Below are 24,028 nucleotides of genomic sequence, written 5' to 3'. Positions count from 1 at the left end.
AAGTACAACAATTGAGACCCAGACCCAACAATTGACACACCGATCAGTAGTTTTGACTCGAATCTGATTGGGTCTGACAGAAGACAGAACCATTGGCTGAAATCTTTGGAACACCATTGTACCATCAGACCTAGACCAAATCACACCAAACTTTGTATGTACTTTAAGGAACATCAGAGACATGCACCATTCCAATTTGAAGATTTGTTAACATAATAGAATCACCAGAAAAACCGCGAAAGAGAACGAAGAAGCGAACCAAAACAAACATGCACACATGACAGTCAGTTTATAGTGCAATGACGGAGTGGTCTAACGTGCCAGGTTTAGGCCCTGGTCTCTTCGGAGGCGTGAGTTCGAACCTCACTTGCACTATTTTAATTTCTATACATAGGTTTGTGTAACTGATTGTATTAGAAGATTGAGTTTAGATTTTTTTTCTTTCTAATCGATTTTATATCTATTAAATGTAATGTGCAGCAACAAATATGATGAGTCTTAAGGCAATGCATAATTAAATAATTTCAGCATAGAATAGAGACTTTAGCAAGACAATAGGATTTGCTGTTTAGTAGAAACAAATCCACTGGAGAGAGCATAATGAAATCTGCTGAAAAGGTCCTAATTGAGCGAGTAAATATAGACGTGTTTTCCTGTGTTTCTAGGCTTTATATCAGGTTACAACAGCCCTTTGTATTCAAAATAAGAAGCTATAGAAACCAACTTTGCCTTTTCTCGAGGCATTTGTGGAACTATCGAAGCAGACCTAGCATTTCATCGACTGATATTATGGCCATCCAATCTCAACCCTTGCATTAGATCAACAACACAATCAAACTTGAAGTCAATCCTTTTGACTAAACAGGAATAGAAAAGAATGCTTTCCTTTAATGCTCTACCTAAATCATTAAATCTTTAATGTCCAGATAAATTTGGCTCAATAGCACTCCAGAAATGCTGTCAGGACAAAATAACTAGCAACATGTAGGTGCTGTGTGCTTTTTTTTTTCTTCTAAGCAAAATAAATTGAACAGCATGGGATGTGTAAACGAGGAGATATTTGCATCAGGAAGAAAAATAGGGGGAAAATAGGTTGTAGGATTGTCTAGTACTTGAATTTCAAATGAAGAAAAAGAAAAAAACCAGTTTCAAAGTGTCGCTCATTATCTAACTTGAGTATATTCAAGATATAATTATTGTTTTAGGAGACTCCTTTGTTATTAGTACATACAATACCAGTGGCTAATCTTTAAGCCATTGCATGATGGAATAAATCCATACTACCATTCATGCTATTTTGACTCTATTCAGAGTATTACTATAGATAATTAAACAAGGCAAATTGACATACGACCAATTCATTTCTTGGCCTCGACATACTCTCCTGACAAGATTTTTTTTTCCTTTTTTTTATACACGTTAGATATCTCCTTTTACTAAAAATAAAACAATATGGTTCCGTTTTCTATAACGATAGAAAAAAAAAAGAGTAAAACTGAAACATGTATAAAAGCTTGACCTCTCAACCTTTTTTTTTCTTCTTTATTTCTTGGCCATGAATTTCCGATATTTAGCATTGTTCTTTATGCTTACTCTTGTCTCGACGTCTACAGCAGTTCAAAAGCCGGACAATGTATACGTGAAGCGTGGTGTGGCTCGCGTGGTCAATCTTATAGGCAACATATTTAAAGGCACAGGCACTTTTTTTCATCCTGTGACAGAAGGCGGCGCAATTGGTGCTTGTGGCCCAAAAGCCAGTGATCACAGCCGTATTTGCGCCATGAACATCAAGCAGTATGGAAAAGCATCCAAGAAAAGCCCTTGGTGCTTCATTCAATTACGAGTCAAATATGGAGGCAAAAGCACTACTTGTACGGTGACAGATTGCTGCCCTGGGTGTAAAGAAGGTAACAATCAATTGTGCTTGAACGCCCTTATTCCTTACATATCATAGGTTCTTTGGATATGACGCCACAAGTATTTAAAGACCTGGCTCATCCAGATCTTGGTGTTATTCCAATCGAATGGTGTATATTAGGCTATCGAGGTTGTCATTAAAAGTAAAATAAAATGTACATGATATATATATATATATATACTTTAACAGCCATGTCAATCGACTAAATGTTGACCTATTTTTTTTTATATATGTTCCTTGTTAAGAATTAAAGATTCTGTCAGTGTGTTATTTTGATAACTCTTTGGAACCAAAGAGCAAATAGTTATCAATGCGGGTTGATTACATATACATTTGACAAGAACAAGATAAAAGGTGCGACTCGGTTAATCCATATATTTACCGGAACAGAAAACTCCGGTACTATTGTCCGGTAGATTCATTGTGTGCATACTAAATTAGCATGATCGCTTGACAGTAGAGTGGATCCTTCTTTAACTCTCGACAAAAGGTAATCCATCATCATCACCACAGGGAGGCAGAGAAGGGAAGCATTTAGAAACGAGTATGATTACAACCATTCATATGATCGATTAAAAAAGAAAGAATACGGATCAAATGAGGATGGGGAATGGATGGATATTTTCGGATGTCACCTTCTCTGCTTTTTTTCATTCCTTGTGTCGCGTCAAATAAACAGCCCAATATTGATATAAACAAGCTCATAGATCGCGATGGCCAAGTCAAAGAACCACACCAACCACAACCAAAGTAAGTGAACATAATACATATATGTGCGTCAGGCTGAACTTCTCTTTTAAGACAAGAAGGCTCACCGTAACGGTATCAAGAAGCCCGCTACTCACAAGTACCGATCTCAAAAGAGTGTAAGTCATAAAATTAAGTGTGATGATAAGGTGCTGATATCGCTTCTAGTTGGATGCCAAGTTCCTCCGTAACCAGCGTTTCGCTAAGAAGGGTACTGAAGCCGCTCTCGCTGCTGCTGGCAAGAAATAAATTCGCTTATGATGCTTTTCTTTATTGAGAAAAAAAATTGTAGAATTTTAAAATAAATTGGATCTTGTACATGTTCAATCTATATTCTTTTAATAGTCAATTTGCTAACAAAGGCTCTTTAGTATAGACATATACACAAAAAGAGACTTACATGCGCTCGACAATAGTCTCTTATACTTTCAAATACTTTAAGCATCTTTCGTCTTGCGCCCAGAGCAGCTACACCTTTTTCTTGAAGTTCTTGATCATTTAATTTAACAATATCTTGCCATTTCATTTTCTCAAATATATTGTTGTATTTATGTAAGCGCATACTTCTGAACCAAGCAGGAACATCTATTTTATCTTATGAGAAACAACCGACGTTGTGAATTGTACCTTTTAATAGCTCTATATCCACTACTTCTTCATGCGCTGATTTAGGCTTCCCATGTAGCGAAATATTGGCAGCAGGTGTTGATCGATATCGGGAAGAATCACCAGGATCACTCCCGTATCCTAAAAGCCCATCATTGTTATCTATAGACGTGGAACGCATGGCTTTGGGCGCTGCTAAATACTGTCCATAATTCGTCTGTCTTGTTGGCATGGCTTGTTTTTTTGTATCGTCCAAAGTTGGGAAATGAGTGGCGGGTTGTGAGTGTTGAATGACAGGATTGTCTCTCCATTGTGGTTGGAAATCAATGTCATGCTGATTACCTAATGGCTTCCAAGGTGGTTGTGATGAAGAGGAAGAAGGTAGATTCCATGATGAAATATCAGCCGAGCGAGGTCGTTCAATAGCAGGTTGAATTTCTGGTGTAGTAAACATGTTGGGCTGACGTTGATTTAGCCAAGAGTTAGAAAATGATGATGTGCCTCCAAGTTCCATGACAGATTTTGGGCGTAAATGACTAGGTGTTCTCGATACACTTGTGGTAGGTCTCGGGGGTAAAGCATGGGCTTCGTCTGTATTGAGCCAGCTTGATCCCATAGAACCAAAAATACGACTTAGTTCTTGTGTATCACCCAATGCAAACGAATGTCTGTTATTCATCACTCGGCTTTGTTGTTGGTTGATAGAAGATAACCTTCTATTGCTCAAGTTCATGATATTAGATGCTCTTTCGGAACCTTTTTTTTATAGTAAGGGTTAAATGTCATTTTGTTCAAGTAGTACACAAACCTCGAGTTAATGGATTTGGTCTTCTCATGTCTTGTAACATATGAATGAAAAATCTGATCTGTACCTGGGATGAATGTTGTAATAAGGTATAAAGTGCTGCAGTTTTCTCTGCATCTGTCAAAAAGCCAAACCATTGGTTGACATGTTGTAATTCGTCTTGAAAAGACTATACTAGTGTAAGCTCGGGACTTTTTTTTTTTTTGGGAAGGATATATTTTACCTGATCTAGGTTAGCAGTGGCCATTTCTTCAAGATTACCTTCATACTCTTCAGAGTCTTCATACCAAGTACTTAGTCTATTTACTATATAAGGAAATAAGACCATGTAATTTATTATGACATGAACTTACTATCAAGTGGTTTGTTTGGATCCATATTAGAAGGTGTTGTTCTAGGCTGCCTAGAAGAACCAAAATCCGAAGGATGCATCGTAAAGAGAAACAAAGTAGAACCAAAAATAAAAAGAAAAGAAAAAAAAGGAAAAAAGGAAATTCATGCAAATGTGATTTATTTGTTTAGTGACTTACAATTTTGCATTGGAGTTGATAAAAGCAGACCAATCTGCTTTCTTTTTTGATACAAAGGCCTTAATACCATAAGCTGCTTCTTCTGATTGCATCATGTTAATATAAGCTTCTTGTACACTGTCCCGAATACGACCAGGTCTTTTTAGGTCAGCACCTTTTTGGATAGTGTCCACTAATTGTTTGATATTGGTCATGGCATTTGGTGCAGAAGATAACAACATGCCTGTATACATGGACACCTGTTGATCCAATTGGTTCATATCTGTCACTATTGTGCTCAAATAAGGTAATGCTTCTTTCATGCTGACCTTTCTCCCAGTCAACATGTACTCACGTGCTTTTTGTGGTCCTAATTCAGGCACAATGTACTGGGAAATAATAGCAGGAATAATACCACGCTTTACTTCAGTCAAGGCAAAATAAGCATCCTGATGGGCGACACGAATATCCGACGTAAACACGAGTCCCATGCCACCACCAAGACAAGGACCATTGATGCGTGCAATAATAGGTTTAGGAAACCGATAGAAATATTCAAATACTTGAATGCCCTGGTCAAACGAGCGCTTGATATTGCCCTGAGACGCATTGGCTTGAGATAAATCCATGCCCGTACAAAAGAATTTGCCGGCTCCTGTAAGCACCACCACACGAATTTGCTTGTCTTTTTCGATCTGTTGTAAATACTCCAACAAAAGTGCATTCATTTCCCCAGTCAGTGCATTTCCCTTTTGAGGACGATTTAATGTCAGTGTAGCAACATGATTTTCAATGGACAGCAAGACTTGTTTTTCAGTAAAAGACATAAAATAACGTATGTGAAAAAAATGATAAATTTTATTTTTCTCATGTTACATCATTCTTTCTTTTAAGGCATCTTCATAATCATTTCCATAATCATACTTTTGGCAATAAAAAAATCGCCTTGAGCAGACATGAGGAATTCATTGATATAATGACGGTCCATTCGAGGAAACAAGTCGCATAAATCATCCAATGTGGCTTCCCATTCCTCCATCATGTAAGGGTTTTGTTTGGCTGCTGAGCTATAATAATCAAGTCTGGAAGCATAGTTTCTAGCAGGAGAGACCCTTCTGCTTGAAGGTGGACGAACAGGATGCGCTGGCAAATCAAAGTAATCATAAGGAACTTCTTCTTCATGATCATAGTGCTCATAAAAACTATCTCTTCTTCTTCTACTTGATCTGTGTGGTTCACGGTAATAGCGACTTTCTTTTTCGTACACTGGACGATGGTCTTGTTCTAGAGAACGATAACTTTGCCTTCTTCTTGGTGGGTTAACATGCTCTTGTTCAGCCATTCTATAGCTGCCGCTGTGTTTTCTCCCTCTGACATTCTCATGGTGGTAATAGTAGTCTTCCACAGCATGCGTTGGTCTGTGTGGCTTTTGTTGATTATAAGGAGCTTCATGATACATGTCTTCTATTTCTTCTGGTCCATAGTCTTCAAAACTGTTCTCTTGGGGATAGACGTGTCTGCTTGAAGGTTTCTTTTTCAAGATGGATACTGGCTGAATTGGATCTGGCTTGTAGGGTGAATGGATAGACTCATCTTCTATATCTGGCTGTTGACTCACAGGCGAAGTAGCAAAATCTGCTTGTAGATCATATAAAGGAGATTGTGCACCAGGAGATACTGAGAGTTGACTATTGCTGTATTGACGGTTTAACAAAGGTGTTGTTCTACTTAATAGCTCATCACCCAACTGAAGCTGCTGCGCTCGAAGGTTGTTTCCATCCACTTGTTTTGATTTACGCTTAAAGAGACCCATGAATTTCTTTGGTTCTCTTGGAGGAGGAACATAACCAAACCAAGCATCGGGTGGGCCCTTTTGTGTTTGCTTAATAATCCAAGGCACAAGGTCTGTTTGTAATTCCATGCATTCGATGTAGGCATTATCTAAAGTCATGTGTTGGATTTGATGTATGGTTGAATGTACTTACTATAAACATTCATTCTTTCTTGTCTTGACTCAATTTGTTTGATCTGTTTACGTCGAAGGGGTATATAAGTATTACTGACAAGTGGATCCTGGTTTTGTTGATGGTATTGTTTTTGATGAATACCGAATACTTCACTGTCTTCTTGAGCCCATGTCGTATCGTCTTCCAATAGACCAATGATACGTCGTTCATAAGAAGGCGTCGTGTTTTGTTTCTGTTTGGGTTTGCATAGATTGATAGCATCAAACAATGAGCTATGGCTCGTCTTTTTTTTGGGACCATCTGGTGTTTGATCTTGATAGTCTTGATATAATGAATTTCGACTTGATTTTCGAGAAAGAGGCGATAGAAACTGTTTAACATCTTCAATAAATGAAGAAGCTCGACTGCTCGGTCGAGAGGGTGTTGGACTAGGAACATCCAGCGATTGCTCAGTAAAAGTGGAGTTCATGGAAGGCATACTCTTTCGACGATTAACTGTCTTTGAAGGAGACAAGAGACTATTACTGCCAAAGGATTGCTTTAGTTTATCAGCAAACTGAGTCAACACATTGTTTCCATCCAATGTAAATGATCTGGATCTTGTTCGTTTTCTGTTTAAACAGTCTGCACATATGTTAGCTACATTCAATTCTGAAGCTACTAATTGTAGACTAGACGATTGAAGTGAGGGTATGGGTTTATTGCATCGATAACATGTAGACATAGCATAGTGTGCTTGATCTGGCGTCCATAGTCTATACAAAGCACAGTCAGTGAGCTGGATTGAGTTAGGTCGCTTACTCTTCTTCAATATCATCATTATCACTTTCAATCAAAATGGGGCGTTCAAAAGCATAATTCTCTTGAGGTGTTTCTTCAGGAATCTTTTGTTCAACATCTTTTGTAAACTGGTCAAAGGGAACATCTATAGCTTGATATGTCAAGCTACTTGACTACAAATTTATGTTCTTTTTTTTTTTTTTTACCTATCAAATGTTCGATATCATTGTATAGACCTTGTAAATCTAATACAAAATAAAGAATTTTAATATTTCATATCTATTCTCTTTTCTTTTTTTTTCAAAATTACTTGAAATCGATCATTCTACCTGTAGTCGTGGTTGTTTCGTAATCTTCCATAGCTTATGAAAAAGAGAGAAAAAAACAAAACAAAACAAAATATAAAGTCTGTCTTGCATTAAAAACAACAATAGCAAAAACACACTTCCAAATACGGGCAAATTCTTCTCAAGTTGTCTTGTATCACTTTTCTTTTTTTAAAAAAAAAAGCTTAATAGAAAAAAAAAAAAAAGCATGACGTCAATCAAAAAAAGAGACAAAGTACTACTCTGGCGATAACAGGAAATGAGAGAACAATGCAATTCAAATACGTTCTCTGTTTCGATTGAGCCAAATAATAACATTCTGTATTAAGAGACCGCGTTTTTAATTTTTTGTAACTCCTCTCTTTTTTACGCTTTTTTCTTTCTCTTTCTGTATTAAACAAGATGAACTTTGACGAAATTGAAGAACAAGTAAGCTGCCAATTTATTCCTACATAAAAACTAACTCTAGCAGGACGGTATTCGTTTCTCTTGGAATGCTTGGCCATCTTCACGTACTGAAGCCACAAAGGCTGTTGTTCCTATTGCTTGTCTCTATACACCTTTAAAGGAACGTGAAGACTTTATTGAAAGCCCCATCTGGTATGAGCCTGTTACCTGTAAAGCTCCCTGCCGAGCCATCTTGAATCCTTACTGGTAAAATAACAAAAACAACACGATGGCCATACTCATTTTGTTTAGTCAAATCGACGTGCGTGGTAAGCTCTGGATTTGTCCCTTCTGTCTTCAAAGAAACGCGCTTCCACCTCATTATAAGGATATCTCAAACACCAATCTTCCTGCTGAACTTTTGCCTAAATACACCACGATTGAATACAACTTGAACCGTGTTGCTCAAATCCCACCTATCTTTTTATTCATCGTCGATACCTGTCTTGAAGAAGAAGATTTAAAGGCACTGAAGGAATCTTTGATTGTCAGCTTAAGTTTGTTGCCTGAATATGCCTGGGTGGGTTTGATCACCTTTGGTACCATGGTAGGTGTAGCTATGCAGGAGAGATGATGTTATTGATGCTGTCTTTTCTATAGACCCAAGTCCATGAATTGGGCTTTTCTGATTGCCCCAAGTCATTTGTTTTCCGTGGTACAAAGGAATATGCTGCAAAGCAAATCCAAGAAATGTTGGGTTTAACCAACAATCTTGCTCGCCCTGTACCTGGACAACATCCCAATCGTCCCGGTCAACCACCTCAAATGACCATGGCTGCTAACAGGTAACATCAATTTACTCTGTCTAGATACTGATCTCTTATGCTTCATAGATTCTTGCTTCCAGTCAAGGATTGTGAGTTTGTCTTGACCTCTATCTTGGAAAACTTACAACGTGATCCTTGGCCCGTGGCTGATGATAAGCGTCCTGAAAGATGCACAGGTGTTGCCATGAGTGTTGCTGTTGGTCTCTTGGAGACCACATTCCCCAACACAGGTGCTCGTATGATGCTCTTCTCTGGTGGTGCTGCCTCTGAAGGACCTGGTATGGTTGTCAGTAACGAATTAAGAGAACCTATTCGTTCCCATCATGATATTGAAAAGGAATCTGCAAAGCATTACAAAAAGGCCACCAAAGTAAGTTCTTTTTTTCCTATATGTTTTTATTATTATTATTATATACTCATATCATATCTAGTTTTATGATGCACTCGCTAAAAGAGCAGCTCAAAATGGCCATACCATTGATATTTTTGCTGGCTGTCTTGATCAAATTGGTTTGTTAGAAATGAGATCGATGGTCAACAGTACAGGTGGTTTTATGATCTTGGCTGATTCTTTCAACACAGCCATCTTTAAGCAAAGTTTCCAACGTATCTTTCAAAAGGATAGCCAAGGCCATTTACAAATGGGCTTTAATGCCACTATGGATGTTCAGACCACACGTGAATTAAAGGTCTGTGGTCTTATTGGCCATGCTGTCTCTGCCAACAAGAAGACTGCCTATGTAGGTGAAACTGAGATTGGTATTGGCAATACTTCTGCCTGGAAGATGTGTTCATTAAACCATGAGACAACCAATGCTGTCTATTTTGAAGTGGTCAATCAACCCTCTGCTCCTTTCCAGCCTGGTTCTCGTGGTCTGATCCAATTCGTTACTCACTATCAACATTCAAGTGGTCAATTCCGTCTTCGTGTCACTACGGTTGCTCGTAACTTTGCTGAAGGACAAAGCCCTGAGATTGCCAATTCATTTGACCAAGAAACTTCTGCTGTCTTGATGTCGCGTATTGCTGTCTTTAAGGGTGAAATTGACGATGGACCTGATGTGTTGCGCTGGTTGGACCGTATGTTGATTCGTCTCTGTCAACGCTTTGCTGATTACCGTAAAGACGATCCTCATTCCTTCAGACTGTCTGAAAACTTTTCTATTTACCCTCAATTCATGTTCCATTTAAGACGTTCTCAATTCTTGCAAGTCTTTAACAATTCGCCTGATGAAACTGCCTTTTATCGCCACACATTGAACCGTGAAAATGTCGATTCTTCTCTTATCATGATTCAACCTACTCTGACATCATACAGCTTTGATAGTGCACCTCAACCTGTCTTGTTGGATTCTGTTTCTATCAAGGCAGATGCTATCTTATTGTTGGATACTTTCTTCCATATTTTGATCTTCCATGGTTCTACTGTTGCACAATGGCGTGAAGCTGGTTATCAAGACCAAGAAGGCTATGAAAACTTCAAGCAACTTTTGGAAGCACCTGTCTTGGATGCTCAAGACTTATTGATGGAAAGATTCCCTGTTCCTCGTTACATTGTGTGTGATCAAGGTGGATCTCAAGCTCGTTTCTTGCTCTCTAAATTAAATCCCTCTACCACACATACCTCTGGCAGTCCTTATAGTGCTACTGATGGTGCTGTTGTCTTGACTGATGATGTCAGCTTGCAAGTCTTTATGGCCCACTTGAAAAAGTAAGTGATATGTTTATGATTGATGAACTCATGATAAAATAGGTTGGCTGTTGCTGGTGCTTCTTAAATATAACCTTTCTTTTTTTTTTCCTTTTATTTTATATGCATATTCCATATATACACACGCTTGTAATCCCTCTCTCTCTCTTTCTCTCACCTTCTACTTACATAGATTGAATAAAAATCAAACAAAGTTTGTTACAGATGATGTCTTTAATGATTAAATAATGAAATACTAGCTATTAAGAAAAGCGTCCATATACTAGATAGAGAGAACGGATGAGTGGCAGCAGAAATAGCATTGGTAGCATTGTTATTGGAACTGGCATTCACACATGCACTGGCGTTCCAATCAGAAGGAGCATCTGTAAACGTTACGTCTGTGCACTACATGAGATGTGAATAGAGTCAGATGATAACCATATTAAGTATACCTGATATAGAATACTGTCGCCACCATTGTATTGCACTTGAAGAGTAGCATTTGTACCAGCTGTAATACCAGGATCCAAATTGAGATTCAAAGGTAAACAAGCAGCTTCAGGATAATTACGACCTCCACTTCCAATGGTAGTCAAGTTTGTATTGAAGTCAGCAGCAGAAGGATTGTTTTTGGCCACAATGTAAATTCCATACTGATAAACAGGATGAGAGGAATAAATTTGGACAAAAGCATTCGACAAAGGCATTTGAGTACGGTTGCCGACTGTGTTAGCACCACCACAAGGTGTTGTTGATTCTGTATCTTCATTGAATCCACGCGTAGGTGGATAAAGCAGTTCAAAATGAGCAAATGCCACTTGCATAAAAGCAAGTATAAAAACAATAAAAAGCTTCATTATTTTTGTAATACAAAAAAAGAGAAAAAATAAAATAAAAAAAAAGGGATTCATATAGGAAATGAAATGGTGTCACTTCTTAACCTTGTCTAGTCAATTGATTGGATAGTATGAAAAGGAGGTTTTTTTTTTAGTCCAATAACAAGAGCCAAGAGTTTGATAACCGAGCATTTGGTACAACTATGTTGTGAGTGTCAATGATGTTAATGAATCAAACAGGATAGGATCATTTAAAAGAAGAATTTACAATACAAGAAACCCCCCGAATGCAATCAATAAATTCAAAAGTCTAGTTTTATAGAGATTCTTTAGAAAAAACTATAAGAGGACATGAGCATTTCTTCTTTTTGATAAATGAGGAGTAGTTGTCCATTCATGATGTTTTGTTAATGATGTTATTAAAATACTTGATAATTTGGAAAGCAAGTCTGAGAGTACATTGATAAGAATAAGTCAAAAATAGTTGGTATCCCTCAATTAACCCAATGGTTCTTCTCTCATGATTTTAAAGACTGAGATATGTTCAAGGCACAAAGAACGCTTTCAAGTTAGTGAAACCAATATGAATGTCATCATGGCTTCATTGATGTTTATCAATCAATGTGGTCCAAATGATTACATACTCGCATATAGTGGATTATGCCTTTCCTTCTTAGTTTTCAGTTTAATCAATAGTCGCCCACAATTATAGCTCTTTACTAGACTGACTATGTCTTCTATTAGAGTGTACTATATGACAGTAGTAGTAAAATGCTGTAAGTCATTCAATTCTCCAAAAATTTGCTTGTTTTGCCATTTTGATGTGATGAATAGAGATTTATTGTGTCTTCTGTTTAACCGCTAACAAGAAAGAGCATTATAGAACGAAATAAAAAAAAGTTAATATGCTTTAAATCTTGATATAAATGGAGTGTCTTCTAAATGAGTATTCTCATCTCGAAATTAAAATGAAGAAATTTAGAAATTCAAGAGAAATGATGGACTAAAAGTATTTAAAGTGAAGAGATATCAACACTCTATATTAAAAAAATTACTAGACATTAAACTAAGGTAAGCTAATGATGTAAAGAACATAGTGTCTTTGCTAGTAAAATTCTGAGCTATCCGCGAAAAAGTGTGTTTTTCGTTTTTGAGCTAGGTGCACACTTTTTATAGTACTTTTGTAGATCTAACACTTTGAAGGTGTTTTATAAGCTTAGAGAAACAATTCGTATTAAGACATGTTGTATCAATAATGCCTGCATCGATCACCAATCGCAAAATAGTGAAAAGTGATGATTTCGTAAAGGGTATCTATTGACGATTTTTCGACTTTTTCAAGACTTGCTCTATTTTTACATCAATATGTTTTTTGATGTACACTCAAACATAGGAAACTCAAAGAAAGGGAATCAGAAGGCAGAAATAATGGTTTATTTTGAAAAAACATTCACGTCTGCACTTTTGATGTTACTATGCTTATCAATTCTGTTCAAAATGAATTGTAAGATCATACAATAAGTCTGATACTCGGAAAACGTATAAATTGAGGATCAAATGCATATTAAATGCGTAGTGTGCCAAATGGAATCAAATGTTATTTAGTAGTAATAACCTATGTATGTTTGAGTCTCGATATCGTGATTACTGCGAGGCATGTCCTTGTTTATCGAAGCTACCAACCATCAGGCACTTTTTTTTTTTTTTTTTTTTTGCTAAAATTAAGCATATACACCCCTTTTTTTATTTACTTTGGTATAAACGAAGTATCACGATTAGCTCAAAAAGCGTTTTTGCAAGGAGTCCAAAGCCACAAAGTTAATACTGTTATGTAATATGTCTCTAGAATTGTACTCAGAGTTGTATCTACGTTTTCATTTCATTAAAAAAAAAGACTTCATCGCCTAAATTCGGATTCAAATAAATCAATGCGTTGGTAAATCCATATTAAAGGTCCCTCTGTCAGGCGAAACCTCATTATATCTCTCGTGTGCTTTTAATTAGCTGAGAGTATAAGCTATGGATGCGCAAAGCTGCTGTAATGTATACTGAGCTAATACGAATGGTCAAGCAAGGAACATTCATGGCTTACAATGAAGCGACAAGTGAAGATTCAAAACGCGACATGTTGATATGGAAAAACTATATCGGTCATTCGGAACCAAAAAGTACGTTTCTGTTTACTGTTACTCAAAACAATGCGAGATTTTAGCTTATTTCTCAAAAACGATTGGGCGATAGACAAGTTAAAAGCAGTCCATTACTGTACTGCCGACAAATATAAATGCTTGTCGTCTGCCTGAAACCCATCTTTTTTTTTATTCTTTATAACAACACACACACACACACACACACACACAAAAATGGACATGGACATGGACATGGGCTCACAGGATACTCCTTACAACATAAATGAGCCGTATTCAAACAAACTAATTACGATTATTATGTCAATTCTTGCATTCCTTATTGTTCGACACATTTCTGTTTATGTTTATACACTTATTCGCTCGACACCTCACCTTCGGTTTGTTCATTCTTTACTGTCACCCCTCGCACTGACTTACAGAAAAACAGAAAACAGAATTATCAACACATTTTCATTTGCACCATTCAGGGCATGTCCTCCTTTAGGTGCAGTCTTAATCACCTTGGCCCTTCTTTCTGCCGTCTTGCCACTCTTGTTATTGAACGTAGACCTTGCTGTTAACTCAAACAGAGCAGGCTTTTTAGCCTTGGCTATTGTTCCCTTCTTATTGTCTTCAACCGGAAAGAATTCTGCCTTCTCCTTTTTAACCGGGATTTCAAGCATCAAGATGAATTTCCTCCACCGTATTTTAGGTTTCGCATTAATTTTGTGCGCTACTGTCCATATGGCCTGTATGCTTTATGCATGGTCGAAATTTCCGAGTTTTATGCAATCTGAACTTCAGCTTTCCAAGGTCCAATATGGTCTTGGTGGCTATGCTTGTCTGTGTGTGGTTGTGTTGGGCAGTCTTTTACCTGTCCGCGTGTTTAGCTATGAATTGTTTTTGGGTACACATGTGCTTGGTGTTGGCTTTATTGGTGCTATTGCTGTCCATACACCCTATGCCATGCGTTATTTCCTTGCAGGCCTTGTATGCTATATCCTTAACTTTATTGCAGTGTGGTTTGTCAAGACCTTTGTTGGCCATGCTCGATGTGAAATCCTACCTGAGGGTTGCACTAAGCTGTCGATTCGTCTTGGCAGTCCTATGAAGACACATCATATTGGCCAACACATTAATTTATGTATTCCTGCTCTTTCGCCATTTCAATGGCACCCTTTTACCATCACAAGCGTACAACAAACCAACTTGGTTCATCAAAACTCCATTGAAGTCTGTGTCATCGCCCGTGGTAACTTTACTCGTACGCTCTATGACAAGGTCGATCCTAACCAAGAACTGAGTGTGTTTGTGAGCGGTCCTTTTGGCAGTCAGTCGATCGGACCCGTAGACGTGCTTCAGTCTCATACCTCTGTTGTCATTGCTTGTGGTGGTGCTGGTGTCACTTTTGGTATGCGTCTGTTGCGTGAATTGACAGACACACTTGTCATGTCGCTTGAAAACGATTCAAGTGAGGCCTCTTTATTGAACCATTGGAAAGCCAAAGACATCTATTTCAGCTGGTCTGTACGTCGTCCTCTTGAACTAGAGTGGTTCCGTGAAGAATTAGAACAGATCCATTGCATCTATGAAACGCATGAACAGTTTCCTAACTTGCATATTCAGCTCCATATTACCTCAAAAGACGCTACTTATGAAAGTAATGCCCCCACAGTGGCTACACATGCATCTTCAGCCAAGGTAACAGTAGGTTCTATGAATGAAATTGTCGAATTAGATCAAGAACCCAAGACAGATGCATCTAAACCTTATTCCAAGAAAGAAATCAAGTTGATTCAAGGTCAACGTATTGACGCTTCATCTTGTTTGTCTGTTGAAAATGATATTGGTGCTTTTGGTAAGCATTGTCTTTTTTTTTTTTACTGTTATATAGCTTGCTTCTAATCTCTCACTTTTGTATAGTATGTGGTCCTGCTAGCTTTAACGCATCTTTTAAAAATACGGTGGCTTTCTACAAATCTTCTAATGTTTATCTTCACTGTGAAGACTTTGGATACTAGTTTCTGTTTAGATCTAATCTTGAATGTATATAAAGTAGTAGCCCTAGCGATACCCAAGGTGTATTTATTAAATTCGTGCCCTATTTACTCATTAAAACCAATTGTTTATCAGTCATGTACTATAAAAAGAGGTATGAATACAATCGTTTTATTGTACAGAAAGATTTGACATGCTATCTCGAGGCACCCAACCCACAAGTGGTGTACTACCGCCTTGATAACGAGCTTGCTGATGATAAAACAAAAGTCCATCAATAGGATAGTCATCATCATGTTGCTGCTTCAAGTAACCCTCAGGATCATGGACTACAGCAGCTAGTTCAGTTGTCAAGACAGGCTTCAATGGTTTAAACTTATAGAATTGGTTATGATAATCAGGTCTATCAAACTCATGAGGGCCAATGCGTGTCTGCAGCCAAAAGTGTCTGAAATTCGTATCACAATCATAAATAGGGTATCCACGCCAACACATGACATCCAACACATAGAATGTCCAATGAACAGCATCATAAACACAATCCAAAATGCAGAAATCAGAACTACGATTTGAGCTTGAGCCATTCGGTAGGACAGACTGGAAGCGGTTGAGTAAATGACCTCTTCTTGATCGAGCAATCGTTTGTCCTCCTCCTGAAGTGACAAGGCATCGCTTTCCTACTGGACAGATCATCATGACCCAATCCTGAAATAGATCAGAAGGCATCATCTCAAAGTATTCAGCGTACATGATTTGGTCACTAGCATAAGGTTAATCTATCGTTTAAAGATCATTTACTTACGCGTAAATATTCTTTTCTTTTTGTTGCTGTTGTTTTTCTTCTTGTATATGTTCTTTTTAAATAGTTTAGTTGTGCTTGTTTCTTCCATTTCTTCATCTTCATCTCTTGATCTTTTATGCAATTGAGCAATATGTTCTTCGTCTTCTTCGTCTTCCTCCTCATCGTCCGAATCATTCGTATCGCCCAATGCCAATTGTCTTGCTTTGTCTATAGATATTTGACGTTGCTATTATCTATAAGTCATGTACTCAATGTCCAATGATGCTATACCTGTTTTTGTAATTCAAGTGCCTTTTGTATTCTTTTTTCTTGTGTTTCTTCCCGAGATCGATGAGCTAAAGGCGATCGCTGCTGATGAAAAGCATTTAAACGCGTACTCTCATTTTCTGTTGATATATGGCTGAATTGGAGAGTGAGTTCAGATACTTGGTCTTGTTTATTTGGATCTTGAAATACAAAACCCTTAAAATCAGACATAAAGAGAAAAAACAGGTCTTTTCAAAACACGCTATGATTTAAATGAGCCTAAAATTTACTTTTTTTTTTCTTTGTTTCTTTTCTCTCTTTTAGCATCATGGTAAGTTGCATCCTACCCATTATATATTTAATCATACTCGTATAGGGTAAAAGAAAGTCAAATAGAAAGCCTCAAAAGAAACTTAAAGAGAAGCTTGACACAACTTTCAACTGTCTCTTTTGTAATCATGAAAACAGTATTGATTGTAAAATGTAAGTACAACAACAAGAAGACGTGTATACTGAATGTTCTATAGTGATCAACAAAACAAAGTGGGTATCTTGACTTGTAAAATATGTGATGTCAACTGGCAAACTACGATCACATGTAAGCTTTGCTCTATTCTGTATATGTATACTTATTCTACATATAGACTTGGATGAACCAGTGGATGTTTATTCTGCTTGGATTGATGCATGTGAAGAAGTAAATCGACAAAAAAGACTTCAAGCCCAAAGAGCAAGGACACAAAGAAACAATTCTCGATCTCCTTCACCTGTGCGTCAAAATTACTCGAATCAATTAGATCCATTTGATGATGATGATGAAGAAGAAGACGAAGATTATTAGAAAAATAAAATAAAATAAATTGTCTTTTTTTTTTTTATACATAAACATTGAAAGGGTAAATCTATATATATATATATATTATTGTTGAGCACAACGAACACCACCACCAGCTTCTTGTTCATCATCACTTTCATCTTCATCATAAGCATGACGAGATTGTTGATGAGCACCAAAGGCTTCCATACTAGCATCCATTAAACTACATTCATCCACAATCTCTTGTTGAACAGTTGTTTGAGGGCGTTTAGGCAACAAGGATTCCAAACTAGCCAGTTGTTGAGAAGTAGCAAAATCGTCCGAGGGAAATTCAACATCAAACTCAATGAACAAATCACCACGACTATCAGGGCGTTTATAGGTAGGCATACCTTCATGAGGAATACGTTTCACAGTACCGGGTCGAATGACTTTGCCTGCAGGATGTTTGACTTGAATACCACGGCCATCTAAATGTGTCACAACCACCTTGTCGAATCCACAAAGAGCTTCTGTCAAAGTGACCTTCACTTTACAGAGTAAATCATTGCCCTTGCGTGTAAATACAGCATGTTGTTTCTGGCTCAATACAAGGATCACATCTCCAGGTTCAACACCAGGCTAGAAAAAGATCAGTATATGCATCATAAACTTGTTCTTTACCTCTTGATCACCTTCTCCTTTCATGGCAATCTTTTGTCCATCCATCATACCCTTTTCAACAAAGACTTCAAGGAACTTCTTCTCAACAGTGACTTTTTTGCCTTTACATTTCTTACAGCGATCCTTGGCAATTTCACCTGTATGATCACATTCTTGACAAGGTACTTGCATTTGTTGAATCATGCCCATGCCTACTTGACGCATGGCTACTTGGAAACCACGACCCTTACAAGCATTACATTTCTTGGTAGCACCTGTCTTGCCGCCCTTACTAATAAGAAATATCAGCATATAGACACCTATACAAAGCACTTTTACCCTTCACAGTTGGAACAAATGACATTTTTCTCCAAGGCTAGCTTAGTACGTTTACCAAGATAGAGATCTTCCAGACTGACATTAAGAGGATATTTCATGCTTTCACCTTTACGAGGACGACGAGGCATTGAACCTGAGCCGTAGTAAAAGTCTCCTCCACCACCAAAATCAAATCCTCCACCTCCACCTCCACCTCCACCAAACAAATTAGCAAACAAATCATCAGCAGACATGCCACCAAATCCTCCACCTGCACCTGGTCCGTCTTCACCGAATTGATCATAATTAGCACGGGCTTCAGGATCAGACAAGATCTCGTAGGCATGAGAAATTTCTTTAAACTGATAAAATAAATCAATATAACTGTTTATGCATGTATACTACTTACACGTTCACCTTCGTCAGGGTTTTTATCAGGGTGATATTTCATGGCCTATAGACAAGGTTAATATAAACTAAGCCTTGTTTTTTTTAAAAAAAAAATAAAAATGGTACCAGCTTTCTATAAGCCTATATATGTGTGAGTTCAAGTCAATAACAATAGAGAATATTTTACCTTTTTGATTTCATTGTCTGTAGCGTCAACAGAGACCTCAAGGATCTCGTAATATCTTGTCTCTACAGCCATAGTTGAAATAGAAAAAAGAGCGAAAAAAAAAAAAAAGACAGAAAAAAAAATAAACTATCTTTTTATGATTATGATTCCGCCTTTATTTTATTGGCCTATCAAGAAGCTAGTTCTCTCTGTTTCTTTTGAAATATTGCTGTAGGAACACTTTTCACCGAGAAAAACATTTGATTGAGTCGTGAAAATCCAAAATGACTTTACTTTTCTTGTTTGGGTTGATATTGAACAAGTCTTGCTAGTTTTTGTTTGATATCGTTCATTTTTTTTTGATCTTGTCATTTTGCATGGTTTCGTCCATAGTATCCAGAGTCATTTGATTAAAGCATCTGCACTTAAGCCTTTGTGATCTAATCTCATCAGTATATCCCCATGTTTCCATAGTAACATTGCCTAGAGATAGTTGTGCAATGATCGAAATGATATTCATAGATTCTATCAATTTAAATTTCTTGTAACTCTTGTTTTCTTCAAATTATTGATTGCTTCTTGGGACTTTCCATTGCATTGTAGTCTTAAGGAACATAAAGAAGAAAAAATCATTTGGCATTTAATCTTTTGTTGTACTAGGTATAAAACCAAACTTCAATAGAACAGTGACACCATATAAAATAGGTCTAAAGTCAAATATACTCCAGAAAAGACATGTCTGTAACATCTGAATTTATGCAACCATCTAGTTGTGTCTAATGACAATTCAGTAATTCCAAAGAAACTCTGTTTAATTTTCTCAGTGTATCAAGATAGTTCTTTTTTTTTTTTTCTTCGAGTGTGGTATGTGTCACCTATTGCCAAAGGAGTTCAAGGTTAGTAAGATCGTACCCGTGAACTCCTTTTTGCTTGTTCTTCTTTATTCACAAAGGTTTTGTTCAAATAAAGTAGGCCACACTTTGATTATCTAAAAAGAGATGTTGCTCAATTGACAAAACCCTTACGTTGTCCGAGCCCATAAGACATCGTTCATTGACTTTTGATTTTAATCAAAAAAAAGAAAAGAAAAAAGAAAAGCGGGCAATTTCTAGGGAGAGTCTAAGTTACATAAAGAAGTCTAGATAAATCTACCAGCCATTCTAGTCTGCTAAAATAATAGTGTCAACTTTAATATATAGACAGAAAACAAGATGATCACTATTGCTATCGCACGTGGGTCTAAGATGGTCCATCCGGTGGCTGAAGCTAAAATATGGCGATTGTTGCTCTACCATCTGATAACAGATTTACCAGGTAAATTGCATATTAAAAATGTCGAGTAGAAAAAAAAAATAAAGGAGGAGTTGGGAATTGTAGTTTTTGCTATGCCTTGTTTGCATTAGCGTATCTTCAAGTTGCAAACACATTTTCTTTGACAGTATCACAAACTTGTCTAACAAATATTTTACATTCTTTTCTCTATAGATCTCGACCAATACACTCATCACGTGCGTATCGTTTGTAAATACCTGGTAAACAACAATTAACGATGATTCCTCAATGTTTTGAAGCTCTTAAATAAAAGGAACATGCATGAAGCCCCTATTCCCCCTTTTTTCTCGCTTTTCATTTAACATGGATTATATCTAGCGATGCTTTTTTTTCTTCTTTTTTTTTATTAACAGATATTTTCAAAGATGGTAAATTACGATAGATTTGGAATCAACATAATGTAACCGTCTTCGTGTAATCAAGTCAAATTACTGTCCGACATGGCTGTGTCAACGTGCTTCGGCTTTTGGTCGATAGCGAGTAAAATATATGAAGATGAATACATGTATGAAAGTAAGACGTTAAATGCGTACAAACTTTATGATTAAGAAGGTTCTTTCAAAGTGTGTATAAAAGCATTAAAATTCTCCTTTGTTTTTTTTTGTTTTGTTTTATTCTTTACCATCTCTCCTTCCATTTAATTTACTTGCAATGAGAGGTTTAGCATTCACAGTCATTTCTTTGGCTACTGCTGCTTCTTCTGTCTTGGCAGTTAGCAGAACTCATATCTCTTCTTCTAGACCTGCTGATCCTGAAGGTCAATTCCCTCGTCTTGGTGCTTGTCCTGATCCTCATGCCTGTATTTTCCCTCCCGATGTGTAAGTCTTGTGCTAATCATCTATATAGTTTTAACTCGTATGATGATAGTTCTACATTTATCCCTGGTGCCTATTTTGACTTGAGAGTTGAACTCCATGCTTATGACAAAGACACCTCCAAGCCTACACCTGCTCCTTACAAGGAATTCAAGACTACTATCCGTAAAGGCAATGGTAAATGGTACGATATCAATGACTACTTTAAGCTCAAGAAGCAACCTAAAATTGAGAACTGGACCTTTGATTGGATCGATTCCATTGATACCCAATATGCTTCTGTCCTTAACAAAACCAACAAGCCTATTGAAGTTGCTGTTGCCTCTCGTGCTTGGAGAAGAATCAAGCTTATCGAATCCGGTGAATACGAAATTAAGGTTCAATACAGTCCCAAAAAGTCCTATTCTGTCAAATACCATGTTGTTGAACCCAAGAAGCCTAAAAAGAAGGCAAAGAACGTTATTCTGTTTATTTCTGATGGTACAAACATCGGTATGATTACTGCTGCTCGTGCCCTGGCTCGTAAACATACTTCTGGTAAATATGAAAGCTTGCTTTCTTTTGAAGACTTTGACAACCTCGGTCATGTGATTACCAATTCTGTTGACAGTCTCTTGACTGATTCTGCCAACTCTGCTTCTGCTTATGCTACAGGTCACAAGAGTTCTGTCAACTGTTTAGGTGTCTATGCTGACTCCTCTGAAGACCCTTTTGATGATCCCAAGGTTGAATTGATTACTGAATTGATCCGCCGTCGTCAACCCAACAAGGCTATTGGTGTTGTTTCCACTGCTTTCAGTCAAGATGCTACTCCTGCTGCCTTCTATAGTCACACTCGTCGTAGATCTACACTTGCTGAAATTACTGACCAACTCTTGAACGGTTTTGGCAACTGGACAGATACTGGTAAGTCATGTTTGAGTTATCTATACATGTGCTCATTAATCTTTCTTTAAAGGTATTGTGGATGTTCTTTTAGGTGCTGGTGCTGAACAATTCTCTGGTAACAAGAGTTTGCATAATAACAATTACTACAAGTCTTTTGAAAAGGCCGGTTATAACGTTGTTATGAACAAGAAGCAGTTGCTTGCCAACAAGGGAAAGAAGGCCAAGCTTCTTGGTATTTTCCGCACTGGTAACCTTGATGTGTAAGTGAATTAATTAAAGCAGCTGATAAAAAACTAACTCTCTTTTTTTTATGGCAGTTGGTTTGAAAGAAATTTGTACGTTAACAACACTGTTGGTAACAAGGCTGCTCCTGACAACAGTGGTAAAGATGCTCTTGGTTCTGATCAACCCGGTCTTTCTGACATGACAATTGCTGCTTTGGAAGTATTGAAGAGACGTGGTGGTAAAGATGGTTTCTTTATGATGTCTGAAGCTGCTTCTGTGGATAAGCAACTCCATACCTTTGATTTCCCTAGAGCACTTGCTGAGTTGATTGAACTCGACGTTACTATCAAGAAAACAATTGAATGGCTCAAGAAGAACAGCGAATACGAAGATACTTTGATTTTATTGACTGCTGATCACTCTCATGGTTTTGATGTCTGGGGTTCTGTTGATCAACGCTATATTCGTTCTCATGATGACAAGAGTGATATGCGTAACTCCATTGGTGTCTATGCCCAAGCTGGTTTCCCTGGTTACTTTGATAGAAATGGCGATGGTTTCCCTGACAATTGGTCACCAGATATCACTCTTGCTGCCGGTACTAACAATGGTCCTGCTCATTATGAAGCATGGCAAGTGACACACACTGGTCCTCGTAACCCTACTGCTTCTGATGGCCACGGTGACTATATTGGTAACCATAAGGATGCTGCTGGTAAGAATGGAGCTGGTCTTCCATGGAGTAGCAACCTTCCTCATGGTGAATCCCAAGGTGTTCATTCTATGAGTGATGTATTTATCTATTCCCATGGTCCTGGTTCTGATCTTTTCAAAAAGACATTTGAAAACTGGGAACTGTTCTTTAAGATGGCTGAAGCTATGGATTTGCTTAGACCTTCCAAGCATGAAAAATAATTTTACCCTCTTAATTTAATAAACTATTGCATTACTATAATTTCATCCATCACTACGTCTGGCTCAATAGGCTTCTGAGTACATGCCTTATTCCAAGATAAATTCATGTCCTTGTTAGACAGTAAACCCTCTTTTCCGAATGATTTATAATCTTATTTATATACCTGTGCCGTGGTTGCTTCTTGAGTGTATTTTTCTTAAACTTGATCAATCAGTAAGCCTTTGTTTCAGGTACATATAGAATTTAGGTAGTACGAAGCCGATAAACAATTTGTGTAAACTATTTCCGGAAATTAATAGAACACTTTAAAAAAATTTTTTTGGTGCACTCATATCTGAAGTGATAACGTCATCCAAGTCTAGGTGTTTTCTTTCCTACAGTCAAGATGTTTGGCACAGCAAGAAGAATTTGCAAATGAGTTTTTCGTACTGGTTGTATCACAAGGCAATAGTCTAAGCAATATGAGTTCTCTGGTTTCATCCGAGCTGATAGTTTCTATTGTTTCCCTTCTTCTAACTGAAGAAGAGAAAATGGAATTTCATTTTTTTCTCATATGAAAAAATAGAAAGTGTGCATCAAAATACCAGAAGCCGACTAGTAGACAGTTGCATACGCTGTCTGGAAGCCTCTAAATGCAGGTTAAGAATCTTTTGAACCTATGCAAACTTTGGTCAAGAAATTGCACCGGAATAGGAGCGTTTCCAACCAGTAGATGATTAGAAGTTTATATTGTAAAGATAGCAGGAAGAGCATGTTAAATCTCAAGCTCATGATTTTATTGTCATCAGACATCAAAATATCTTGACTCTTGATAGTTGATCGTGAAGCTAAGTCACTCTAGGAGAGCAGCCTAGGTGTGCGAAATCCTCGTCCTAAACATGGCGAGTTGAAAGCGATATTTTAGTGCCCGAGTCTCAAAAATGTGTACCTTTAAATTTTTTTG

At 37.4% G+C, this 24,028-nt stretch overlaps 12 protein-coding genes and 1 non-coding gene across 13 annotated transcripts; 7 read left to right on the top strand and 6 right to left on the bottom strand.

Annotated features, from left to right (window-relative positions):
* The first annotated feature begins 293 nt into the window (after nt 1-293).
* On the top strand, nt 294-375 carry B0P05DRAFT_t103. Its single transcript has one exon. It is a non-coding gene; the product is annotated as a tRNA-Leu (tRNA).
* Nucleotides 376-1,684: 1,309 nt separating this feature from the next.
* B0P05DRAFT_446812 (RlpA-like double-psi beta-barrel-protein domain-containing protein-containing protein) lies at nt 1,685-2,037 on the top strand (the record flags this gene model as incomplete). Its single annotated transcript, XM_051573819.1, has 2 exons — nt 1,685-1,907; nt 1,955-2,037. Coding segments are annotated over 2 exons (306 nt in total), but the record flags the coding sequence as incomplete, so codon positions are not given.
* Nucleotides 2,038-2,293: 256 nt separating this feature from the next.
* On the top strand, nt 2,294-3,087 carry B0P05DRAFT_277689 (ribosomal L29e protein family-domain-containing protein). The gene is made up of 3 exons (XM_051573422.1): nt 2,294-2,668; nt 2,720-2,784; nt 2,834-3,087. The coding sequence occupies exons 1-3, from the start codon at nt 2,632-2,634 to the stop codon at nt 2,912-2,914; spliced, it is 183 nt and encodes a 60-aa protein (XP_051430822.1). The 5' UTR covers nt 2,294-2,631; the 3' UTR covers nt 2,915-3,087.
* On the bottom strand, nt 2,759-4,595 carry B0P05DRAFT_559250 (uncharacterized protein). The gene is made up of 6 exons (XM_051580248.1): nt 4,300-4,595; nt 4,080-4,245; nt 3,293-4,027; nt 3,066-3,250; nt 2,834-3,018; nt 2,759-2,784 (listed from the first exon to the last, which is right to left on the bottom strand). The coding sequence occupies exons 1-5, from the start codon at nt 4,402-4,404 to the stop codon at nt 3,004-3,006; spliced, it is 1,206 nt and encodes a 401-aa protein (XP_051430821.1). The 5' UTR covers nt 4,405-4,595; the 3' UTR covers nt 2,759-2,784; nt 2,834-3,003.
* B0P05DRAFT_559248 (ClpP/crotonase-like domain-containing protein) lies at nt 4,571-5,435 on the bottom strand. The gene has a single exon (XM_051580247.1). It carries the CDS (start codon nt 5,410-5,412, stop codon nt 4,603-4,605), a length of 810 nt encoding a protein of 269 aa, XP_051430820.1. The 5' UTR covers nt 5,413-5,435; the 3' UTR covers nt 4,571-4,602.
* Nucleotides 5,436-7,842, bottom strand: B0P05DRAFT_559247 (uncharacterized protein). Its single transcript, XM_051580246.1, has 5 exons — nt 7,662-7,842; nt 7,539-7,577; nt 7,354-7,477; nt 6,571-7,307; nt 5,436-6,526 (listed from the first exon to the last, which is right to left on the bottom strand). The coding sequence occupies exons 1-5, from the start codon at nt 7,690-7,692 to the stop codon at nt 5,475-5,477; spliced, it is 1,983 nt and encodes a 660-aa protein (XP_051430819.1). The 5' UTR covers nt 7,693-7,842; the 3' UTR covers nt 5,436-5,474.
* A 114-nt stretch (nt 7,843-7,956) lies between these two features.
* Nucleotides 7,957-10,786, top strand: B0P05DRAFT_559238 (protein transporter SEC23). Its single transcript, XM_051580245.1, has 7 exons — nt 7,957-8,087; nt 8,131-8,312; nt 8,358-8,652; nt 8,706-8,890; nt 8,939-9,242; nt 9,304-10,583; nt 10,626-10,786. Exons 1-7 carry the CDS (start codon nt 8,061-8,063, stop codon nt 10,648-10,650), a joined length of 2,298 nt encoding a protein of 765 aa, XP_051430818.1. The 5' UTR covers nt 7,957-8,060; the 3' UTR covers nt 10,651-10,786.
* On the bottom strand, nt 10,778-11,467 carry B0P05DRAFT_559236 (uncharacterized protein). Its single transcript, XM_051580244.1, has one exon. It carries the CDS (start codon nt 11,420-11,422, stop codon nt 10,958-10,960), a length of 465 nt encoding a protein of 154 aa, XP_051430817.1. The 5' UTR covers nt 11,423-11,467; the 3' UTR covers nt 10,778-10,957.
* Nucleotides 11,468-14,316: 2,849 nt separating this feature from the next.
* B0P05DRAFT_581533 (uncharacterized protein) lies at nt 14,317-15,551 on the top strand (the record flags this gene model as incomplete). The annotated part of the gene is made up of 4 exons (XM_051582109.1): nt 14,317-15,001; nt 15,032-15,237; nt 15,332-15,359; nt 15,454-15,551. 4 exons carry the CDS (start codon nt 14,317-14,319, stop codon nt 15,549-15,551), a joined length of 1,017 nt encoding a protein of 338 aa, XP_051430816.1.
* B0P05DRAFT_559233 (uncharacterized protein) lies at nt 15,368-16,876 on the bottom strand. Its single transcript, XM_051580243.1, has 3 exons — nt 16,601-16,876; nt 16,327-16,556; nt 15,368-16,288 (listed from the first exon to the last, which is right to left on the bottom strand). Exons 1-3 carry the CDS (start codon nt 16,805-16,807, stop codon nt 15,700-15,702), a joined length of 1,026 nt encoding a protein of 341 aa, XP_051430815.1. The 5' UTR covers nt 16,808-16,876; the 3' UTR covers nt 15,368-15,699.
* A 12-nt stretch (nt 16,877-16,888) lies between these two features.
* Nucleotides 16,889-17,439, top strand: B0P05DRAFT_559230 (transcription elongation factor Elf1 like-domain-containing protein). Its single transcript, XM_051580242.1, has 4 exons — nt 16,889-16,907; nt 16,953-17,059; nt 17,104-17,174; nt 17,221-17,439. The coding sequence occupies exons 1-4, from the start codon at nt 16,905-16,907 to the stop codon at nt 17,415-17,417; spliced, it is 378 nt and encodes a 125-aa protein (XP_051430814.1). The 5' UTR covers nt 16,889-16,904; the 3' UTR covers nt 17,418-17,439.
* On the bottom strand, nt 17,440-18,624 carry B0P05DRAFT_559225 (DnaJ C terminal domain-containing protein). Its single transcript, XM_051580241.1, has 3 exons — nt 18,375-18,624; nt 18,057-18,327; nt 17,440-18,014 (listed from the first exon to the last, which is right to left on the bottom strand). The coding sequence occupies exons 1-3, from the start codon at nt 18,605-18,607 to the stop codon at nt 17,496-17,498; spliced, it is 1,023 nt and encodes a 340-aa protein (XP_051430813.1). The 5' UTR covers nt 18,608-18,624; the 3' UTR covers nt 17,440-17,495.
* Nucleotides 18,625-20,548: 1,924 nt separating this feature from the next.
* On the top strand, nt 20,549-23,112 carry B0P05DRAFT_517334 (alkaline-phosphatase-like protein). Its single transcript, XM_051575711.1, has 4 exons — nt 20,549-21,059; nt 21,109-21,962; nt 22,015-22,204; nt 22,262-23,112. The coding sequence occupies exons 1-4, from the start codon at nt 20,893-20,895 to the stop codon at nt 23,082-23,084; spliced, it is 2,034 nt and encodes a 677-aa protein (XP_051430812.1). The 5' UTR covers nt 20,549-20,892; the 3' UTR covers nt 23,085-23,112.
* Nucleotides 23,113-24,028: the final 916 nt, after the last annotated feature.

Source organism: Gilbertella persicaria (assembly GCF_025201335.1).
Source record: "Gilbertella persicaria strain CBS 190.32 chromosome Unknown B0P05scaffold_53, whole genome shotgun sequence".
NCBI classification, from domain to species: domain Eukaryota; kingdom Fungi; phylum Mucoromycota; class Mucoromycetes; order Mucorales; family Choanephoraceae; genus Gilbertella; species Gilbertella persicaria.
Note: the sequence above shows the minus strand (reverse complement) of the source record. Positions and strands in the feature narration are given on the sequence as shown.

What these genes read in the sequence shown, in the direction of transcription:
- B0P05DRAFT_559236 (XM_051580244.1), bottom strand. Translation starts at nt 11,422, where the DNA reads ATGAAGCTTTTTATTGTTTTTATACTTGCTTTTATGCAAGTGGCATTT.
- B0P05DRAFT_277689 (XM_051573422.1), top strand. Translation starts at nt 2,632, where the DNA reads ATGGCCAAGTCAAAGAACCACACCAACCACAACCAAA. An exon ending in CCACACCAACCACAACCAAA is followed by an intron (nt 2,669 to 2,719) that starts GTAAGTGAACAT and finishes TTCTCTTTTAAG; the next exon opens with ACAAGAAGGCTCACCGTAAC. An exon ending in AGTACCGATCTCAAAAGAGT is followed by an intron (nt 2,785 to 2,833) that starts GTAAGTCATAAA and finishes TATCGCTTCTAG; the next exon opens with TTGGATGCCAAGTTCCTCCG.
- B0P05DRAFT_559230 (XM_051580242.1), top strand. An exon ending in AACAGTATTGATTGTAAAAT is followed by an intron (nt 17,060 to 17,103) that starts GTAAGTACAACA and finishes AATGTTCTATAG; the next exon opens with TGATCAACAAAACAAAGTGG. An exon ending in CTGGCAAACTACGATCACAT is followed by an intron (nt 17,175 to 17,220) that starts GTAAGCTTTGCT and finishes TTCTACATATAG; the next exon opens with ACTTGGATGAACCAGTGGAT.
- B0P05DRAFT_559248 (XM_051580247.1), bottom strand. Translation starts at nt 5,412, where the DNA reads ATGTCTTTTACTGAAAAACAAGTCTTGCTGTCCATTGAAAATCATGTT.
- B0P05DRAFT_559247 (XM_051580246.1), bottom strand. Translation starts at nt 7,692, where the DNA reads ATGGAAGATTACGAAACAACCACGACTACAG. An exon ending in CGAAACAACCACGACTACAG is followed by an intron (nt 7,578 to 7,661) that starts GTAGAATGATCG and finishes ATTTTGTATTAG; the next exon opens with ATTTACAAGGTCTATACAAT. An exon ending in AGAAAGAATGAATGTTTATA is followed by an intron (nt 6,527 to 6,570) that starts GTAAGTACATTC and finishes ACATGACTTTAG; the next exon opens with ATAATGCCTACATCGAATGC.
- B0P05DRAFT_559233 (XM_051580243.1), bottom strand. Translation starts at nt 16,807, where the DNA reads ATGTCTGATTTTAAGGGTTTTGTATTTCAAGATCCAAATAAACAAGAC. An exon ending in CACTTGAATTACAAAAACAG is followed by an intron (nt 16,557 to 16,600) that starts GTATAGCATCAT and finishes TATAGATAATAG; the next exon opens with CAACGTCAAATATCTATAGA. An exon ending in AAAAGAATATTTACGCGTAA is followed by an intron (nt 16,289 to 16,326) that starts GTAAATGATCTT and finishes ACCTTATGCTAG; the next exon opens with TGACCAAATCATGTACGCTG.
- B0P05DRAFT_559250 (XM_051580248.1), bottom strand. Translation starts at nt 4,404, where the DNA reads ATGGTCTTATTTCCTTATATAGTAAATAGACTAAGTACTTGGTATGAA. An exon ending in CCACTGCTAACCTAGATCAG is followed by an intron (nt 4,246 to 4,299) that starts GTAAAATATATC and finishes ACACTAGTATAG; the next exon opens with TCTTTTCAAGACGAATTACA. An exon ending in GGATATAGAGCTATTAAAAG is followed by an intron (nt 3,251 to 3,292) that starts GTACAATTCACA and finishes AAGATAAAATAG; the next exon opens with ATGTTCCTGCTTGGTTCAGA.
- B0P05DRAFT_559238 (XM_051580245.1), top strand. Translation starts at nt 8,061, where the DNA reads ATGAACTTTGACGAAATTGAAGAACAA. An exon ending in TTGACGAAATTGAAGAACAA is followed by an intron (nt 8,088 to 8,130) that starts GTAAGCTGCCAA and finishes TAACTCTAGCAG; the next exon opens with GACGGTATTCGTTTCTCTTG. An exon ending in TTTATGGCCCACTTGAAAAA is followed by an intron (nt 10,584 to 10,625) that starts GTAAGTGATATG and finishes ATGATAAAATAG; the next exon opens with GTTGGCTGTTGCTGGTGCTT.
- B0P05DRAFT_559225 (XM_051580241.1), bottom strand. Translation starts at nt 18,607, where the DNA reads ATGTCTGCTGATGATTTGTTTGCTAATTTGTTTGGTGGAGGTGGAGGT. An exon ending in ATTTGTTCCAACTGTGAAGG is followed by an intron (nt 18,328 to 18,374) that starts GTAAAAGTGCTT and finishes ATTTCTTATTAG; the next exon opens with TAAGGGCGGCAAGACAGGTG. An exon ending in AAGGAGAAGGTGATCAAGAG is followed by an intron (nt 18,015 to 18,056) that starts GTAAAGAACAAG and finishes ATCTTTTTCTAG; the next exon opens with CCTGGTGTTGAACCTGGAGA.
- B0P05DRAFT_517334 (XM_051575711.1), top strand. Translation starts at nt 20,893, where the DNA reads ATGAGAGGTTTAGCATTCACAGTCATTTCTTTGGCTACTGCTGCTTCT. An exon ending in TGTATTTTCCCTCCCGATGT is followed by an intron (nt 21,060 to 21,108) that starts GTAAGTCTTGTG and finishes GTATGATGATAG; the next exon opens with TTCTACATTTATCCCTGGTG. An exon ending in TGGCAACTGGACAGATACTG is followed by an intron (nt 21,963 to 22,014) that starts GTAAGTCATGTT and finishes CTTTCTTTAAAG; the next exon opens with GTATTGTGGATGTTCTTTTA.